The 21,324-nt window shown below is 35.6% G+C and overlaps 2 protein-coding genes across 7 annotated transcripts in view; one reads left to right on the plus strand and one right to left on the minus strand.

Moving 5' to 3' along the window:
- The window catches only part of PSMG1 (Proteasome assembly chaperone 1), a 36,321-nt gene extending 34,808 nt beyond the window's left edge, over positions 1-1,513 (plus strand). Inside the window, exon 7 of the mRNA XM_019058265.2 lies at positions 1,399-1,513. The gene's annotated coding sequence lies outside the window, so the exon portion shown is untranslated. The remainder of the gene's footprint in view (positions 1-1,398) is intronic.
- LOC109041829 (unconventional myosin-IXa) overlaps positions 1,478-21,324 on the minus strand; it is a 73,005-nt gene continuing 53,158 nt past the window's right edge. For all 6 annotated transcript variants that reach the window (XM_019058272.2, XM_019058268.2, XM_019058270.2 and 3 more), the window contains 8 exons: positions 18,413-18,583; positions 16,121-16,406; positions 15,242-15,477; positions 14,561-14,638; positions 13,503-13,699; positions 11,935-12,190; positions 11,103-11,292; positions 1,478-10,813 (listed from right to left, as the gene is read on the minus strand). In XM_019058272.2, the coding sequence (XP_018913817.1) occupies positions 10,692-10,813; positions 11,103-11,292; positions 11,935-12,190; positions 13,503-13,699; positions 14,561-14,638; positions 15,242-15,477; positions 16,121-16,406; positions 18,413-18,583 (1,536 nt within the window). In that variant the 3' untranslated portion in view covers positions 1,478-10,691. The remainder of the gene's footprint in view (positions 10,814-11,102; positions 11,293-11,934; positions 12,191-13,502; positions 13,700-14,560; positions 14,639-15,241; positions 15,478-16,120; positions 16,407-18,412; positions 18,584-21,324) is intronic.

Raw genomic sequence — 21,324 nt, forward strand, 5'->3', positions numbered from 1 at the left:
TCCTAGCATCCGTAATTAGTAACGTTTAGCATACAATTTATCGCCAGGCTGTTGCTTAGTCGCCATCGGCTATAAAAGGCTATAAGAAATTGTATTGCCGGCTATAGAAGCTGTTGGAAATCTTACAGCCGGCTGTAGGTCTATAGTATTTTGGAGCACAGATTCTACTGCCAATTTTTACCAGGGTTTTGAGATTGTACTTTATTTCTGTTATTTATACCCGCCATTTTTGGTCAAATTTGTCACACCGCATAGGATATTTTGCGTGTAAAATGAAGGGGGGGGGGGATGCTGATTAACAAAAGGTGCCCGTATTACATTTTTAAGCCTGATACTGTACTTGATTAGGAAAACAAACCCTTAATCCAAAATAATCAAGTTGAATAATTAGTTTTTTGGAGGTTGAATTAGACAGTTTTCGTAGAATTGGTCATATTGATGGTGAAAATTCCAAACCACGTTATTATCTCGGTTTGCGACGTCGCAGACTTCCTGTCATACTTCATTTTTTAAATGGAAAACTACGCAATGTCAATTCTTAAAAACTTACGTGATTTTTCTTCTCTGTGCAAAGCAAGTTCTGAGAAAATTTTAAGGAATTCATGCTTGCTTCATGCTTTGTTCTTCTTTAAAAATATGGCAGGAGCGGATATTTTTAAACACCGCGAATGAGATACGTAGTTTGGTAGTTTCACCGTCGCGTCGATATGCGTTTCGCGCCGAGCAGCGACCGCACTGTGTTAGGCGCAATGCGTGAAGTATTCCTGCAGTCTTGTAGGCGCTAATGTGCCGGGTGTAGTTCCTCGTTTTAAAATTAATTTCGTTTCATTATTTTTAGGCGTTTCGTGGCCTCCTGCATCTGTTTTGAGAAGAATCACAAAATTTAATGAAATTTTGCGTTTCTGGCTATAAGCTATGTACAACCTTGGAAATAAATTATCCCCCATACTTTTTATGTGCGTTCAACGAGTTATCATTTTCGAGGAAATGGGATCATTATCTTATAGGGCAGAAATCTACCTGGCCTCCTCCAGAAAATGTAAGGGATTTTGCGAAACAGCGTGATATTTCTGCCATCTTAGAACTGATATGTTAATCAATTTTTCAGTGAGAACATCTTGATTTTGCTCTTTAAGACTTTCAATATTCGAAATTTTCGGGGAGGGTCTCCCCGTGGACCTATCCCCTCTGGACCTATGGGAGCCCCCTACTAAAACAACAATTTTTGTTAGGAAATTTACAACAACAACAACAACAACAACAAAATATCCTCTCAACCTACATGATTGCAATATTGCAACTTTCATTTATAGATTCTAAACTATGGGTTGTATTCATAGCTGTTCCTTAGATGTTAAGATTTTTTTAACTGATGCACTTGTAAATCTTATGTTTTAGGAGGCCTCAAAAATTAAGGAACAACTACAAAACGATCCTCAGTCCAAAAAGGAACAGAAATAAATTCAACTTCTAAAAATAACTTTCTGGTTAATTTTCATTTTATTACCTCTGCTGTTTTTTTTTCTTCATAAAATTAGAGTTTAACACTTTTTTTAAACATACTACACTGATAATAGGTATTTATAATATACTAGTTCCATACAGTGACATCATTCCAAGTAAAAAAGTAATTTCCAACAAATGGGTAAAAAATTAGAATTTAAAAAAAGAAAATAGAACAAATGAATATTACAATAACGGCATCAACAAATCGTTGGATTAAGGGAGCAGAAGAAGAATAGACTCATCTAATGTAACCGTAGAAAAGAGAAGTAGATACAACAACAATAATTGACAGAGTACTTACGCTTAATTTAAATTTGATCAGGTGAGGAGAAGTTTAGAGAAAAACACATATTTACATCCAGTCAACACCTTATGGTACGGTTATACAATGTGGCAAACAAAATATGTTACAGCATATGGATTGAATATATTTGCCTCTCAGTTAACAGGAAATTTAAAAATAAGTTCCTTGGTTTTATCCATCCTTTATGTGCAGAGATATAATAAAATATTTCGATGTATCATTCATGAGCAGAATTCCGCCTCAGCATCACGATGCAACGAGTTTTGCTGTTATTTACTATTTCAACTTTTTCCAGCTGGGGGCAAAAACTTCTAAGGCAAATCAGAAGACCCTTATAAGAGACCAAAAAACCTCATGTCTGTTTGCTAAATTTTTACTGAAGACTAGAAAACTTAATGCTACATAATGTAACACCTGGTATTTTTCTCCAAAGATAGAAATTTTTGATCGTCCTCTTTTATTCAAGATTTTAATCCAGGAAAGTTGATCGCCTGCACTATATTATCACTAAAAAAGGATCGAAAGGATGCATTATGCAAAAGAAGCTTATTTACTTTGGGAGACCAAGGTAGATTAACTTCCTTGGCGTAAATAAGTCTATTTGTAATACAAATTTCAATCAGTTCCATCTAGCACATTTTCCCCCTTTCTTGAAAACAAAATACAAAAAGAATCAGCTAATCTCTGAAATGCATCTATCTATAATAATACAGCTTTGGCAGGAAAGAGTAAGATCGAAGATACATAGGCTGCAGAATCAAAAGAGGAAAAGTGGCAACCCTTTCGTGGCTCTTGGGTAAGACAAGTTAAGAATCACTACCCTTAATTTTTCATTGAGTAATTTGACTAGGTTAATAAAGGAAGATTGAGGTAAAGTAAAAGTGATGAAAGAAAATTGGTCTTGATGCACTTCCCTTTAGATCCGCAATGTTAGGATGCGAAAAAATTTAAGGTTCCTTCAGCATCTTTAGCAGGAGAATCTTTTAATTAACTTTATCTAAAACTATAGTAGAGTTTTTTTATGTATTTAAAGGACAATTTGGCAAGAGGAAATTATTTTACTTAAAGAGAGAGGTGAAAGGTATTTAAAACCACAGTAGAAAGGAAAGAAAAAATACATTTTCAGCAGTTTCTTGGAATGTCAAAATGTATAACTTTCAATTGCGAAAACTATGAAGAACAAAGATTTTTTGAACATAAGATAAACATTCTTCTACATAAGTATTGAAGCAGTTTTTTGTGCAATTTTTTTTCTTGGTGATCTATAGTATGTTGGAGTGGACGATTTATTTCAGCAGGGCAAATGAGTGTGAGGTGTGTTACATATTGTTCCACAGTGAAGATAATTTGCTGAAAGTGAAATTAAAAGACTGCAAAATTGGGGGAAAGTCATTCTGCTACATCCATTTGGTGGCAATACTGTTGAATCAATTTCAAATTAGGAAAAAAATTGCTTTATCTAAATTGACTTATTTTAACAATAAAGAGCTTCGTTTTCTTTAGATAAACTTTAATTTATTTGATTGATTTCATTTCAATTCACTACTATCTATGATCCAAAAGGAATTGAGAGATTCAAGATTAAGAGATATCCTTAAAAGTTGAGGAAAATTAATGTTGCAAAGAATTAAATCGAACCTTTATATAGATAGTCACATTTCTTTTAAGCGACCAGGAGCATTGAGGTAAGGAACATAAGTTGGAGCATTCAAAAAATACAAATTTTAATGTACTGTGACACGATTGATCTCTGATGAAGTTAAGAGTAGGAAAAGTCACTAACAGCAATGAATCTTGCAATAAAGGGTCTCTCTTTTCAAGGCGCTATGACTTCTCTAACCTTCTAACATTTGGACTGCATTTTGCAATTTGGAACTGTAAATTCTGGCTCCTCTAGAAAAACACTTAAGTGCATGGGGAAACTAATGGTACATATGTTGCTTTTAAACCAGGCTAGAATTAGTTGTATTTCGTTCGAAACAACAAATTGTTTCTGTTTTTTTTTTCTTGTTTCTTTTGCGTGATTCTGAACAACCAATGAGAAAGCGAATTCCAATTTTAGGTTAGAAAACAGCATTGTCCTGGGCAGCAACGTTAAAACGACTTGCCTCTGAGCACGTTGCAGTTGTTGTACAACAATGTTACTGTAGGGGTTCCCAAATTTTGCGCGCGAAAATAAGCCCCGCCCCCGCAACATAAAACAAATTCGAACAAAATGCGATTGTTGTTTCTTTTCCCAACATGTTGCGAGTGTTGCTTCCGAACAAATACGACTAATTGGACTACATTTTGCAATTTGGAACTATAAATTCTGGCCCGGTTTAAAAACAACGTATGTGCCATTAGTTTCCCTGGGCACATAAGTGTTTTTCCAGAAGAGCCAGAATTCATAGTTCCGAATTGCAAAATGCAGTCCAATTTATAGTTCCAAATTGCAAAATGTAGTCCTGTTCAACTTCTTCATTCAAACAATTACTTAAGGGCAAATAGGAACACCCCATTCAATTTTAAGTAGAAAAAACTTTTAAGTACTAAACTGGAACATCAAAAGCTGGGAAGGTAGGAATTTTGACTGAAAGCAGAATTTTTGCCGCCTGCTACTGTTGCATTATTTCGGCTAGTAAAACTAGTGGCCTAGACAACGCAAATACTCGGAAGGTTGAAGGTTCCATTCCTTGTAAGTGGGTAAGGTATCATTAATTTATTTCCTGCTTTCTATGACTGATTAGGGTAAGCAAAAGAAGATAAATAAACTATGCTACTCCGATATTAGAAGCTGAAGATGTGCAAGTCTTTTAGTTTTCTTCAGTATAAAACATTTTTTCACTGGAAAACTTGCTTACTTCTTGTAGTTTTTGCTCTTTGCTTTATATCATAAGTGTAAGATTTTACCATGAAATTATGACTAGCTACCTCTTGTTTCTTTACAACAAACTGCGTTGTATGAGAAGGGATTGAAACACCACACTGACGTTAGCCTCTAGTGCGTAAGCAGTCAATGTATTCCATCAGCTGATCGACTGCTTTAAAAACTCTTTCTTTATATTGCAATGTTATTGATTAATTTCATTACTTCTCCTCTAAATTTTCAATTTCTTCCCGGTTGAAAGAAATTTTTACTCAAAACTGAGACTTATGTTTTCTCTTTTTTTGGTCCAAGAGATTTTAAAAAATAATGATATACCCGTTCCAGCCTATCTTTTGGGAAGAAGCCGCACCATCGGTTACATAATATAAAGTTCGATAACATTTATACACCGAATTAAATAAATATTTACAAGAACTACAAGCAGAGCTAAGCACAGACAGCTGACCTGTTAGGACCGATTTCTTAGATCGACGGAATTTGTGACATCCAAATTCTTGTTGATGTTTTTTTCTTTTCAAAATTGTGCAAGTTAGGACGTTCCAGGTTAAGTGATTATTTGCTCTGGAAACAAATCACTTTCGCCATAACTTTCAATTTTTCAGACTGAAATATCTGTAAGAGTTAATAATTAAGATAAGAAATTTGCACAGAAGGCCAAGCCCTGCACCTAGTCCTAACAACAAGGCACAAAGAGAAAGTACAAACTGACAAGACAACAGACTCTATGTACAAGTAAATGCATAAATTTATACACGTTTTTCAGGAATATAATTGGTCGAGTTTCAGGAACATGTGAAACTAGAGACAAGAGATTAGGTAGATACTTGATTAAGTGCATTTTCAGCATAAGGAAATGCTTACACGCTAATGGGAGACTTCTAAGCAGAGGTGCGCCAACATTCAAGACAGGTTTACCACTCATTACAGTGAGGTTTTCTCAACTAAATCTTTGAAATAACTTACTTTTGAAGAAAACCGAAAATAATAAGTTTATTATTTTGAATTTTCAAAAATAAAAATCCCTTGATGATGGTAGAAGTTCTTCTTCCAAGAGAACATGGAGAGAGTTGATTTATTTACATCTAGAGGCATCTGTATACAGAGCAACTATCCCTATCTCTTTCAAAAAATGTTTGACAAACTTCATTTGCTACAAAAACTAAAGGAGATGATAAATGATACACGAATAATATTGAAACTTTACTCTAAACGTTGTGAATGCAGTCAGAAAGAAAATAACTGGATATATCACTTTGAAAAAGAATAAAAAGTCTAAAAATATACGAAGGTTTATGGATTTGAGCTAAAAACATTTCTAAGATCATCACAAAGCTTCGGAAGATTTTTGTAAAATAATAAATACATAAGCTGTTATACTGGTCTGGAAGAGCTTATGACCAACACTCTGAGATCAAAATTTTAAGTTCCTTCCTGGGAAATGCCTAAATCGGCAATCTGAAAATCTTCAAACTTTTGTATAATAAAAGCAATTTTTTGAATGGAAGACAGGTTAAAAAAGGAAAAAAAGTACTTCAACATGGAAAAACTGATCTTAAGAGCTACATAAAATGCACTGTAAAAGCATATTTTTGAGAGGTATGCAATTAAGTGTGTCTTAGTTGGATTATGGATTAATCAAATTTATCGGGTTACAACCATAATTCAGCGATTTTGGCGGTGAATATTCATCTGATCGCTAATGATAGCAATAGTACGGAGCAAGGTCAGCATTGAATTTTCTTTCTACTTCATTTATAAAATAATTGTCTTGCCTAAAAATGCACAGATTATACCAAATGTAATTGCACATCTAGCTACCAATCCAGACATTTTCCTTTTTGATAAATTTTCCATCCAATTGGGGGGGGGGGGGGGCTGGTGGTGGTGGTGGTTGGTAACTAAGACAGTCATAACAATTAATTACACACCTCTCTTGTTTTCATTAAAATTTTGAGACCTTTTCGAACAGCCTATAAGAGAGCAGGACCATGTAGAAACTTCTTGCTCTTGTGATTTATGAAGATATACCTTGAGATTTAAATGGACTATCCTCACTGATCCACTCTGCAAAGTGTAAAATAGCAATTAAGACCTGATGCTTAAACCTAAGGCAATAAAGACTGACATTCACTCTGAATCACCTTGAGTTAAATACACTGAAAAATATCCGTACATATTAGCTTCCATACTTCATGAGCTCCTAGATTAGTCTCTTGAAAGTATCAAAGATAAAGAAACTTTAAATAATTTAGCTCACTGAAACAACCAAAGTTTTGGAAGAGAAGAGGACACTATTCACTTGGATGTTGAAAATTCGAATTTTTATGCTTAGCTACCAAGTGGTTAGTTAAACAATGCCAAGAGCAAGAGGTATGGGGACATTTGCGTTTCCATAATTCCCTATGAAATGGTCAAACAAACATTGGAAAAGCAAGAGATATGATACGATTGTAAAAATAATTTCACTTAATTTTTTGGATGAGATCTGAGGAAATATCTGGCAAATTAATTGAAAAAAAAAAAAAAAGAATATGTATTAAGTAAGAATTGGCTTTTAAAAGGGTGGCAAGGTAATAACCTGAATAATTTCGATGAGTTATGAAGAAGACATGTAACAAAGAAGAGCTTGAAAAAATAAATCAGAAAAAAGTCAACAATGCTGGAAATTATTTTTTGTCGCTTTAGAAAGTTCGAAAAGGAAAACACACTTCCTATGAGTACTGGCTCACTATGAAATTATTGAAGGTGAAGCCGACAAGCTATGACTGAACGCATAATGCTTTCGCTATTTTGCCTTGTAACAGGTACAAAAGCCGTTTAGAACCTTTTCCCTTAGATTTCTCTTTATAATTTGATTTCAACATTGCAAAGAGGCCACTTTTCTTTTACAATAACGACTATTTCTTACTGATGAATGATGATGCTGACTATGATTTAACTGCAACTGTTACATTGTTTGCTCTTATGAAATCAAAGAAACAAACCGACTTTACCGCTCTTCAGTCAGACAGCTATTGAGATCATTTTGAGTGGGCCAGCACTTCAAGAGGAAACAGCTTTTATTTTTAATTTAAAATCTGCTCGATCAACACATAACTTTTTTCTGCCTGATTTTCTTTGAGCTATCACAAAATTTTGAGAACTGGAAGACAAACTGAAAAGTATGGAAAACACCTATTAAATGCAAAAGTACTGACAATGGCGAGGAATGCTCGAGTACCAGGTGAAAAAAAATCCTGGTTTGCGGATTCAATAACTTTCAGCATACAATTGCAAACATTATCTCAGTTATTAAGCTTTGGCAAGGCGCCATGTGTTGTGCTTACTGAGTAAAGACACAAAAAAGTGTTTGAGCTCTTTTTCTCATTCTTATCATTGAGGTACCATGATTTGGAACTCTTTCATCTCACCTACTTCACACAAGATGATTAGCTAGTCATACTGGCAAGAATTGAACATGTTGCTTCATTTTTACTTGATAATTGCATTGCAGAGCAGTGCGTATTCAGTAGAATCAAATCTGCAGGCCAGGATTTTGGAATAAGTGACTAAAATAAAAAAAAAAGTTGCAACCAGGAATTTTTTGGACCCGTACATTTGGTTTTCTGCAGGAGACCTTCTTAGATTTTCAGGGATTGAGTGGGCCACCACAGATTTTAATCAATTTTCACGTCACTTAAACTTTTCATGCAGAACTGAGAAAAGTAGATTTTGGTGTTAAGCATCCGAGAGAAACATACATGCTAATACATAGTGTGAAAAATATTGAACCTAAGCGACAACTCAGCTTCCCCGTTTAAAACCTATAGTGTTTCCATTCTTTCCATTGAATCAAAACTGTAGGAAAATCAAACTGGCAACTTTTGTGACTGGTAAAGCAAGATTTCCGGATCCAGTGAAATTCCCATCAAATAAATATCACAAATTCGAAGTTATAATAAGGAGAGAGAATGTACTATTCACAATTTTGGAATTCTTTAAGACAGAAATGGAAAAAATTTTGCTTTGTGAATCAACTATTTTTGCGCATCAAATGCTACTAGGTACTAAGAGGAGAGAAAGAACAAAAATACAACATTTCCTTTCTCCAGTCGCAAAAAAAGAAGAGACAGGGGCAAGCAAAATGAACAATAGATCTGAACATACAAAAAAGAAGAAAATTACAGTATCAAAAATAAAATAAACGAAGATTAAGTTAATTAAAGAGGCAAAGGAAGATTGGACTGTAAAAAAATTGAACTACTTGCATACGAGGGTCATTAGGTACAAAACTTCAACATGTTACGTTATGTACATCGTATGTACAAAAAACAGACACTGTAAACTTTAACTGTTTCAAATAAATATATAAATCTATTTAACAAAATAATAATAAAAATACTTATGAAGTATTTTAAAATTTCATTCACAAGGTGCCTTAACATTTGTGATAATAGTCAGTTCTCCCTATACATTATATACACAAATTGCGATCATATCGCAATTCCAATCACATTTGAGAACTTAGATTTTAAAGTTACACATGGCTTCCAATAATGATTACCATGTACTATACAAAATGTTAAAAAATGCTCAAGAGCCTGCAATCAAGTTGTTAACACATTGTTCAGTTGCTACAGTTCACACTTCTTTTTTTTCCTGTTTAGGAATCTACAGTGTGGCCTAAGTAATGGTTGACAAACTTAGGATTTGTTCTGGGTATTTGTTGATACAGACAAAAAAAGTCTTCCATACATGCATCAAAGAATGCATTCTTTAGCCGAAACAGGTTTTTGGTTATGGGACTGTTAAGACATACCATACAAAAACCTGTTCAACTCTCTATTAGTATCGCCAGATTTTATTGGAATTTCGAACAAGAGCAAAAATCAATGAAACAAATACTTTTTGCTCTTCTCACATTTTGCCAAAACTCAATTTTTTTTTTGAGTATTCGTTTGATTTTCTGAAAGATCATGTTTATATTTTTTGCAGCAAAAAAAGACACAATTCTGGACACATGTTTAGAGGATTTTAATTACCGTTTCCATGAGCAGAACGAAAGCACAAAGTTTCTTGCCACTTACTTGTGACCTGTTGATAATAAAGCGGGCCAACAACTCAAGTAACTAAAACAAACGTTGGAGGCCATTGACAGAGATTTGAAAAAGTTCCACTCTTAAGGATAACAAAAGTTCTTACTCTGGTCAGGATTATTTCTATTTTCCTCTATCAATGATTCGTTGTCATAATCGGCATGGGTGGTACTTGAAACAGCACACGACCTCATCTCACCTAAATTTTATTTTCTTGAAATTGGCACTCAGAAGCATAAAATGCTGTGTTAAGGTGTGTTTCCCTTGAAAAAAACAAGCATACCGCCATGTTTCTAATTTCTCTTTTATTGGAACCTAAGAGGCATTATACATTAGAAAAGAATAATAATTAGATCAGGTTTGCATTGACGGTATGAGATTCTTGCTTTTGAGAGACTTCAAATATGTTTAGGTAGAGCATGTTTGAAGTACTTTGTATTTCTTCGATTTCATTTAAAAAACGCCATTGAGACCAATCAAATTGTATAAAGTAAGACAGATCCATTTTTAATGTTGAGTTTGGCTGATTAGCCTGTTTCTTCTCTGTAAAATTAGACCTTAGAGGTGAAGTAGTTCTGCCAAACATAAGCAGGCATGTAAAAAAATGCATTTATATTTTTAACATTGGCACCTTGTAAACAGAGGGAAACCAAGATTTTTACATAAAATAAACTTAATAGATGAAATTACCTTTCACTGAGCTTGGAGCATCAAGAAAAAATAGTGAGCGGCAAACTGACAGTAAAATCCAGAAGATTGTCTAATATTAATTCGTATTCAAAATTTATTACCTCTTATCCTGGATTCCTTGCTGGTTGATAGGTGTTTCCACCTATTTCTGACTGTAAAAGTTTCTTGTAAATACAATAGCGACTTTGTCAAAAGAAAAAAACATTTCTGACAATATACTCCTTGCTGTGACAGATAAAGGTTAATTTTAGACCATTATTGGATCATCATCAGGAGGGAACTGTGGCATTGAACTGTCCATAGGTTGCCGCTGGCGACTTCGAAGTCGGTGTGTGACAGGCCTTTGTCTCACAAGTGGTTGTTGTGCAGCTGAAATTGAAAAAAACAACTAGATTAGAAAAGATGAGACATTGAGAAAATTTAAAGTGGTGGAAATAGCTCTCATCATCAGTGACAGATACGAGGGTAAGACAATTTTTTCACAGAAAATTGGCAGTAGCCAGTGTTACCAAATAATTGCTGACAATAACGACTCAAAAAGGATATTAATAATATGAAGTGGAAAATCAAAAATTAATCAAGAGCTTGTATTTTTCACCGTCCAGTGGGAAAAAAAGAATAGTGCATGGCACAGTTCCTGAAGAATGGAGCTTCTTACCTCCAGTGTCCACGTCATCCAAACTACCATCGTCCGTTGAAAGGAGATCATCATCGGATGTTGAACGTGTGAGTGAGGGTAATTTACTTGTGAGAATTTCTTTTTCTTTTTCTATCACTTCCAAGTGTCCCATCAGCATTTCCTCGACCTCATTCTGTTTTACTGGCAGCGTTTCATCAGGGTTGAAAATCTAGAAAATAAATGGAAAACCGTTACAAATGAGGAAATTTTAATATTTTCAATTGTTGGTATGGTGAAAAAGCATTGAAAAATTAATGAAAACAAATCTTAATAAGATGAATTAAAATTTTAAAAAGTTATGTCATACTTGAGGGGAAAAGCACAGGTTTCAGACATATTTGAGCTTGATTACATATTTTTCTTCAGAGATATGAAATTTCTGATTCCCACCACAATAACAGGGCATATTGTAGATGACTACAAGGAGCTTCGCTTTTCTTTCCTTTTCAAGAGCTTGTAAATCAGGATGTAGCTGGTGAAAGAGTAAGGAAATTTTCCAATTCTTTGCAATATATGCTTGAAGCTTAGTTAAGAAGATATCAACAGACCTTCAAGGAGTCTGCATACGATTAGGATGAAAAGGTGCATGAAAAAACGAGAAAAAAAGAAACCAAAGCACAGATAAATCAAACTAGCAACGCATAGAAAACAATGGGGCGAAAAGAGAAAAAAACGGGAAAAATTTTCTGTATAAGATGGCAATTTTTTTTAAGCAAATAAATTATTTGTCGTAATCATTTGAACAAAACTTTCATTTTAGAGAATAATAATTTAAATTATAAATTCTGATTATTAATGCATATGATTTTACCTTGGAACTACGCAAGGAGGAAAGCCGGTTAGTGGCAGTGTGACAAGCTGTGTCAAGCGTGTTGATATCCTCCAAAGTTGAACTGACTTGACTCATTTTCTCTGTGATGATAACTTCTACAACCTGTGTCTGCAGACCAATATCATGCAGGGACACTTGAGCAGGAACAACCTTGTTCGTTCTCAGAATGCAAGGCGCAAAAACAATAGCAAGGGCTCCTGCATTCATTCGATTTGTCCCTTCGTGAAGAGCAACTCTGAAACAAAAATAAAATGATATTGATGGACTGAGGTCAAACTAAAAAAGCAGTTGAAAAGAGGATGTTCTCAGTTTTTTGTGAAGTGTGTAAAACAACTTGGCAAAATGAAGAAACTAAGATGAAGGATGATTAAATATCAATTTGTACTGTTCTGCAGTGATTTTAACAGCAATACTAAATACTACACTGAAAAAAAGTTATCAGCTTAATAGACAAACTGCGTGTTCAGGGCTCGGAGGCCAAAAGCATTGGGTGCTGAAGCTGTGGCTCTGACTGCTCCGGGTTCAGTGGCCAGAGCAACGGGTGCTGCGCCCTGGATTTTCAGCCTCTGAGCCTAGAACGGTCAGATGATATGTCCATATAGCCAGTAAGTATGGCTTTTACAGGTAGAGTTTTTTTGTTGTTTTTTCCTTTTTTCCTTTCATTTAAAGTAATTTTGAATAAAATATTTCGTTAAGGTGAATCTTCAGCTGCAGTTCTGAAAAAAATCTACTATGTCGCGCAGCTAAAATCTGGCTCCAAAATCGTGATTATCGAAAAATTACAACATATATCTTAAATTCTAAGACTCACAAGTTCTAGCAGCATATGTATGGAATGTTAAAAACCAAACATAAGCTTTTCAAATTTAATAATAAAAGCTAAAACTGGATCCCAGTTTCTCTTATGGGATGCTTGTAAGTGCAAGAGAGACAGTTCACAATGGGAGAGGGATATCTGCAATTGCTGAGAGAGTTCACTCGTCACTCATGATTGGTTGCATCAAGGTCATTTTACCTAACCCTACTTTTTTCTGGGATCAAGTTCCAGAGTTTCAGAAATTACTTTTCACATCTTTTTTAGTGTCAAAAGGGAGAAGAATGCCATAGCTAGAACTTATAACTCCTCGATTTCAATAGAAATTCCTTCACTTTTCATTGATGCTCAAGGAACCAAGCTGTACGAACTCAAATGATGTGACCCTGACACACAACACACAAAAAATCAAGACACAGCGGTGGCGCCCTCTGCGCTGAGAAACATCTTACTTCGCGGAGCTGTAGATTAACCTTAATATATGTTTGTAGTTACTGATGAATAAGCCTAATAAGATAGTTACTCAGATTTTAGAATGAGTTTTACGAAAAAAGAATAGAGAAAGTTGTGAGTTGTTGTTTAACCTTGTCTATCATGACGCGGCTGAAAATTGATTCAGCATTCCTTTTTCCTTCTTTCTGTTTTTTAAGTTTTTTTTTAAACTTCCATGAAAGCTACTTCCATATTTCGATGCGCTGCTGTCAAAAAATAATTTGAATTTAATTCGTCTTACCGGGCAAGGTGAAAAATAAGCCTTTCCATTAGATCAAAATTAGGCTTGGGCAGTTTTTTCAGGATGGCATACAAAGTGGACACGCGGTCCTCTGTCAGAGTGGCTGCTCTTAGGAAATCATCGTACGCATCGAAAGTGAGAAGAGGCTCTGGCATCTCACGAAAAAAACACTTCAAAACACTTGCTAGAACATGGACCTTGAAAAGAACAAAGAAAAGAAATTAGAGATCCAAGTGTTGTGAATGTAGATTTGTCAACACTGTGCTATCGAGTCCGCCATCTTGTTGTCTCTCTGTCTAACGCTCTGTACACCTGTTATTGTCAACCGTCCCCGATTCTCTCTTTTCGGAATAAAGAATTGTGTCGTGCATCCAAGCCATTTGCGTTATTTATGGCGTACCTCAACTTACCTCGTCAACCCTAGTCACCGACCCGACTCGGTACATAACACCAAGTTGAGGGGAATCAAAAATTCACTATCAACATTTAAAGGCTGAAATATTCATTTTTATGGCGATGGGCTGAGAGGTTTTCTATTACAACAGGTACATTTTGCTTCCATTCCATTGGCACTATTCAATTTTAAAAATATTCTGTCACAGTAATTACATGGTGTTTGCAGTATTAAAATTGTTTTGAATTAGTTCTAGGTCCTGGGACTACACTTATTTAATAATAGACTTTGAATGTTTCAGAACAATTTAATGTGCAGGAAAGTAGAAAATTCAGCTTGATAGGAGGACGGTATGAATCCCTACTCAAATAATAGAAGATATGGCTTTAAATTTTGGTTTGGGAAACCCTGAATGAGATAAAATAAGGAGGAAAGATTTCATTCATCAATTCATCGTAGGATGGTGCCCTCGAAATGTAGGTTTAGAGTTAGATTTCCAGACGTTTTTGGGCCCCGTTTTGGTCAGATGAAATCAAAGTATGCATCACTCTACATATCACCAGTTTCCTTGTCTAAAATGAAATAAATCTTCACCCGGTGAAATTTTTAGGACTTTCTCTTTGGTTAATAAAATACTATTCAAATTAATATTTAGTTCATATACCTGGTACTTTTCAAATTCTACTGTTTCAATATTTCCCTTCTCCATCAGCATTTTAAGTTCCTTCACTTTGGAGGTGACCTGAGAAAAACAAAATTAACCATATGGATTGAGTAAAAAAAAGATTGAATAGTGTAACCATAATAAAACAAATTAGGTCAAACCAAATTTAAGATAATCAAAGTTTTTGTGAAGAACTTCACTTGGACTCCATTTTCAGCTGCTGGTACCTTACAAATAAATGACGTCCTAGAGAGTTTGTTAATGCTTCGTTTGCCTGCAATCATTTGCAAACTCAACCAAGAAGTAGACCTAAACTTCAACCAGTATTAAAGGACAGGAGCATATGTTTCATCCCACAAAAATCTTCACACATCAAAGTTCAGTTAGTTTCTCATGAGAATTAAACATTTTAAATTTGTTCGCCAAAATTTCAAACAAACATAGGTGAAAAACAATTGCCAAATTTGCATCCTGAAAAGTTAATCGAAATTTCACATGCAATGTTCTTTGTACAATGGTTCTAAAGCCCATGTTCACCGATCCTATTGACTCGATCCACACATTCACATATTCCTCCCTTTGTTTTGTATCATGTTTTCTAATCATATCAAAGCTTTACTGCAAAATAATAAAAATTAGGAGAGTAATGATTAAAGAAAAATATGAGAGAAACTAGCTTACCCCTGATTTTCTGTAAATTCCTTCAGTGTATATGCCGTACATTTCTATGGTTGTGACCAGGCGGTCAAATACAAGAGGAACTTTTCCATCACCAGTGGCCAGTTTATGAACAGGAACACCGAAGACTTGATGGACATTGCTCAGAGGGCGTGAAACCCCAGAACTTGCTTGCATATCTTTACCGCACTCATTATTTGAGCGAAGGTAACATTTCTTGTGACACGTTAGCTTGCAGTCTGATATAAGAAAAAAGAGGATGATATTTTATTGCATTAAGGGAGAAAAGAGATTGATTAGAAAGATTTCAAATCAACTACAGCCAGAGGGGGAGGGGTGTTCAAAGAAGAATCAACAAGGGAAAAAATAAAAAACTCTGGCATATTCTGTAAGTGCCATATTGAAAGTTCTATAGATTTTCAGCTCTTAGGCTGCCCATATGAAATAGACACATTTTTGTGATTTCTTCTTATCAAGTTTGACTAAAAATAAACGACACAAGTGAGTTCCTACCCATCCTTTGATTCATGCAAACTCTAGTTTTAAAATTGTTTGCGAACAAACAGAGAACTAACGTTTTCCTAAAAAATCAGATGACTGATGAATTTTATTGTCAATAATTATGGCCAAAAAGAAGATCTTATCGTTTGCCGAGGATTAGACATGAGAAAGTTCCAAATGGGCAAAAAGTGACAGAATCATACATAAAATTAGCAAAAAATGATGCCCACAATCGCTGATTGTATCATAACAAAAGATCAGATGCTCAACCATAATCTTATAGTCACATACTTTCCAGGTTCAGAAAAAACCTGGAAAGGAATAGACATATTTCAGGAGGGAGAAGTACATCTAATTTTACAAATGATTGTTTGAACTTACTCTGACATACGAGTCCCCGTTCGAGTGGCCACATGAAAAATGATGAGCAGATCTCACATGCTGTTGGGATATTGATGATCGTTAAGTGAAAGATGTGCCCTGCGTATTTGATTGGCTCATCACCCTTCTGCTTCTTTTCTTTCTTACGCTTCAATTTCCCTGGCTTCTCTGCTTCAAGCTTCGTCAGCTGCGTAAACTCGTTCATGAAACCACGGAATGCATTCACTCCCATCGTCACAGGAAAGTCCTTGTCTGTATTTTCCTTATTGCACACTGTTTCCATCACCTGTAAGGCCATTCATGGATAAGTTCTGACATTAGGGTCAAGGAACACAAGAGACGATGTGCCTAGGTAAATACATTATTTTAAAGAAAGACATGTATTAAAGTTCGAGAGGCTGAAAGTTGACCTTTTAGGATGTTAGAAGATACAATGGGAGATATCATACTTTAGGTCATAAAAATAACTCTGTTGAAAATAAAGGATGTCACAGAGATTTAAATGATGTTAACCAAAGAAAGAGTCAAATAAACGAAAAACGTCTTGACTGAGGCTAATATTTTGACACATTCAAACAAGCAAATTCATTGAGAGATAGGTACTCTTTGAAATTGACAATTAATTTCTTAATAAACGCTGTGCATTTTGTGACTTGAAATTTGTGACTACTTTTTAAACTAGATGGTTTTACCATTTAAAATTATACGAAGAATAAGAAATTGTATCATAGTGACGATTTTTCCAAGTTGGCAGAGCTGGATTTGGTCCATTTCCAAGTGCACAAAACAACGGCAGGCAAACTGCCTTTTGAAAATCAATTATTTGTGATATATTTAAACAGAAGAAGAATAAGGGTGCCACCGTACAAGAATCTCTTCTAATAAATCCAAATGGAACAGTCATTGTATATGCTTTTTTCCAATTTTAATTGAAAGTTTTAAGGATTGAAGTTTTCCTCATTGAAATTCCAATATAATAAGCCTGATAATCATCAAAGAGAAAATAAAATAATCGTTATTTGAAAAGTGAGTTCAATCATTTGGTCGATCCTGAAACTTCAGAGGATAGATTGAACGTATTTCTGCCAAACAGAACTAAGTGCAATATGATGTAAACCCTATTATGCATATATTCTTACAGGTCTCAGGACTTATGTCTTAATGCACATTGTTCCGTTTGGCAGAAATACGTCCAATTATCAATGAGGAGCAGCTTTAAGTCCTTGAGCATTCTCAGTTTTTTGAAGAGAAACAGTGACTTGAATTCAAGAATCTCTAGGAGAGTGTATTTTCCTGAAGTAAAATCCCTTCTTTGTGAGTATATAACGAATGGTGACTTCATAAACTATAGCTTCTGACAACATGAAAGTAATAAGGTTACTGAAGTTTTGGACTACAGAAAATCAAATTTTTTCCTAAAAATCATGACTAATCTAAACTCCGTTGGAATAAAGAGTCGAAAAAGCAGAACGCAGTGAGTGAATTAAACAAGCCATGAAATTTTCGATTTACTCTGTTTACATTCTATTAAAATGAAGATATTAAACTGATTAAATCACAGATGCATAGATTAAATCTGACTTGTTCTTGGAGCATAACTCAATTCCAAAAAGAGGCTAGTTAAATGAATGAATGAATGAATGATATTACTTGATATTCTCTGCATAGATATCTCCTTTGCTCAAACAATTTTTGTCCAATCTCTTGAGCGACCGAATCCCCTCTGAACAAGAGCTCAGTTCTCTTGTTCTTCAGGTAAGTATTGATTGTATTCTAAACCTCTTCCCGAATTGGTCATGAACTTTAGTAACGAAGAGCATTTGACAATAGTAAATGGTAACTGTTGGGAACCATGATGTTCAAAAAGTTCTCCTTGCTAAAGTCTCTTGGTGACGGCAGTCTTATGACACATGAAGATGGCATGGGTACGGCCTATATGTGGCTCAAGAACTATGATACTAAGCCCAACACAAAAATAATAATGTAGTCCATGCTTCCTCGATAAGAACATGGTTTCCTTCAATTTGCAGAGGGTGTGATCTTCTCAATCTGAGTAACTGTTTGATATGCTGCATGGAGGAATGAAATCATCAGTTTTTACGACTGACTTACATGACGTTTGTCTGAGAGCACCAATGACAAAAAATATTCACATTTATTTCAAGCAAAATCCAGATCAGATGATTGATATAAATTATGTAAAAGTTTCAATGAATTCACATGAAAGCAGCTTTTGAGACTAGGGAAAAAATATACCTGTTGTAAACCAAATTTGCATTGACAAGAACTTACGTGTAGGAAATTGGCGATAAGATCTTTATATTTTATGTTGAGTTTGTCGCCCTGTTTGTTGACCACACTGTAAGTTGCGACCAGATTATCTTTGAACTCTCGCAAGGCTTGCTTGAAGATTTTATCTACCTTTGAGGGTTTCTTGACCTCCTCGCTCTCCATTACATGAATCTACAACAAACATTCATTAACCATTTTTAGAGACCATTCAAATTTAGTTTCTCGGTCGAGACAAGAGAAGAACACTTGGGTGAATTGAAATCCTACTTGTTGAAAGAAAGGGTTATTCCTTGAACAAAACTTGCTTCTCCCTTTTCAAATAAAAATAATCTGAATAGAGATCGTTTAGAATGAAAGGGATTGCTCTTCAGAACCTCCAGATTCTGTACAAACGGAGTTATAAGCGTTTAAAGTTTCCAAATTTCGTCCGACCTCTCCTATAAACTCGATCCACTGTGCCACGGGTCAAAAGTGTGATTTTCTCGTTTAGGTGTGGAAGGCCCTTGGATACCTCCTTAGAAAGTGGTTCTGCCCCCCCCCCCCCCTCATTTGGGCGCATTTGACAGTCAAAATACGCGTTTCCCGATCGTTTTGAGCCTTACCTCGAATATTTCAATTCGCTTCTATTTCAATTGGTTAAATTTTTATTTTCATGAATGGAACCGATTGCAACTCCGACTTTCGGAGCGTCGATTGCCCAACACGAATGAGAATGGACCACTAGACAAGGTACGAATTTAAGCAATCCGATACATGTTTCTTTACCAGAATTTCACGTGGAACACGATTCGTGCACCTAAAATTACTGAAACCAAATCCTAACGAAGATATTAACGTTTTTATTTCACATTGGTCACGAGGAATTTGAACTGCCCGCTCACAAGAAACTCAAAGCTCTACTTGAGTCAAATTGCACACTACAACGGTCTCAGCAAGCTTCTCAATTGAGCAATGTTTATTTCCCACCATGTGTTGTTCAAACTATGAGTAATTTGCTATAGCTGAGCCAAAGCGTCAAGATTGAAGCTGTCAGATTTTTAAATCGCAGATACTGTCATGATAACGTTTAGCGTGCGATGTGAATCACGTAGAGCATTGAGTTTTCATGAGCGGGTGGTTTGAATTTACGCATCAAGAATCATTTAATATCTTCGTAAGGAGTTGATTTCGGTAATTTTCGTTGTGCGCATCGTATTTTACGTGAAATTTTAGTTAAGAAACATGAATCAGAATGCTGCAATTCGTACCTTGTCTAGTGGTCCATTGAACGTATTTCTGTCATACGGAACTATGTGCATTATGATGTGATCCCTGTTAAGCATATATTCTTATGGGTCTCAGGGCTCATGTCTTACTGCACATAGTTCTGTTTGACAGAAATACGTCCCATTAAAAGGGCATCACCCTTCACCTGTTGCTTTTCGAGCCTCGTTGCCACCGTACTCGCTCCTTCCCGTGGTTAGGGAAACCATGGTCGTCGTGTGACCCTATTTTCATCACTTTATCGAAACGACCATTAGCATATCTTACTTGGTGTTTTATCTAGATTCAGAATAAGAAATTAGAAATGGACTCAATTAAGTCAAGCACGGTCCAGCTACTGCGTTGTGAAATATAACGTGTTTCCTCCTACAGACGGATAGGTCGTGTTAATTTGGATTGCATTTTGTAAGAAGGAACCAGGAGCATTGCAATGTTGCAACGTTGCATTGTTGTTGTTGTGTTGAGATTGTGCAACGTCTTTTGTCTTGGAAGAAGCCCCTGATTATCCATTTACATCTCCTAGTTTACTTACTAAAACCTGTAAATTTAAGACAAAAATTACCGTGAGAATTTCATATTTTTTCATGATTTCAGTAATTTATTGCAAGGGATGAAGTTGCACAATCTTAGCATCACTGCAATTCTTCTAGTGTTCCTTTTTGCAAAATGCAATCCAACTGTAACTGAAAGATAATACACCCTGTTTTTTCCGCGTTAACCTTAACATGAGCGGAGGTAAGTAATGGATTAACCGACGGCAACCCACGAGAGACTCGTTAGTCCACCATTTTCTCCCTTAGTCTATAAGAACCACACACTTCAACCAATAGGACCGCTCCATTCTCCTTAAGCAGGGCGTCTAGTTTTTTCTCATTCTGGGGAATCCGAAGGGATCATGCTTTTTCTTGTTTTCGACTGCTAAATCCTGATATCATTATTTTTCCAAATCCTAATCAAATATTTTGATTTTTTGCGGAGAAAAATTAGACGAATGTAGGTAACTTCACAAAAATAGCTCGATAAAAAAATCCGATCGGACGTCCGACTTTTCTCAAATCCTGATTTTACGACCGATCTTTCCTCAAATCCTGATGCTAGACACCCTGGCCTGTTATGCCTTCTTCGTCCATCAATTTCAAGAATCACACTGGAAAAAAAAAAAAAAACATTAGATCTGGAGTCCAGACTCTTTAAAACATCGACAAGAAAAAATACTCTTGATTCAATCAGATTTAAGCTTAAATCAAGAACTAAGCCTCTTAATTTAAACGGGTTTCCTTTTGCTTTAAGCTTAAATCTGATGGAATCAAGAGTCCTTTTTCTTGTCAATGTTTTCATGAGTCTGGACTCTAGATCCAGTGTGTTTTTTTTTTCCAGTGATCGCTTCATTTTCCATTTATTTTTTCGCTCGACAACTTCAATAATCAGGCCGCTGCGAGGGTGATTTTCCGATGTCGTTTTCCTTCTTTGGCTTTGGGTCGGGGTAGGATGGACTCGGCATGGTGGCAGTGGCGGCCTGTCCAGCCGGTTGATGGGGAGTGCGATTCACGAGCGTACTGCGGGTTGCGTGACGGCGCCGTAGCGTGATAGCGAGCCTCAAACGACGCTAATCACAATTTTATAGGTCCAATAGCACCGGATCAATGGGC

The sequence above is a fragment of the Bemisia tabaci genome, chromosome 2 (assembly GCF_918797505.1).
Source record: "Bemisia tabaci chromosome 2, PGI_BMITA_v3".
NCBI classification, from domain to species: Eukaryota; Metazoa; Arthropoda; class Insecta; order Hemiptera; family Aleyrodidae; genus Bemisia; species Bemisia tabaci.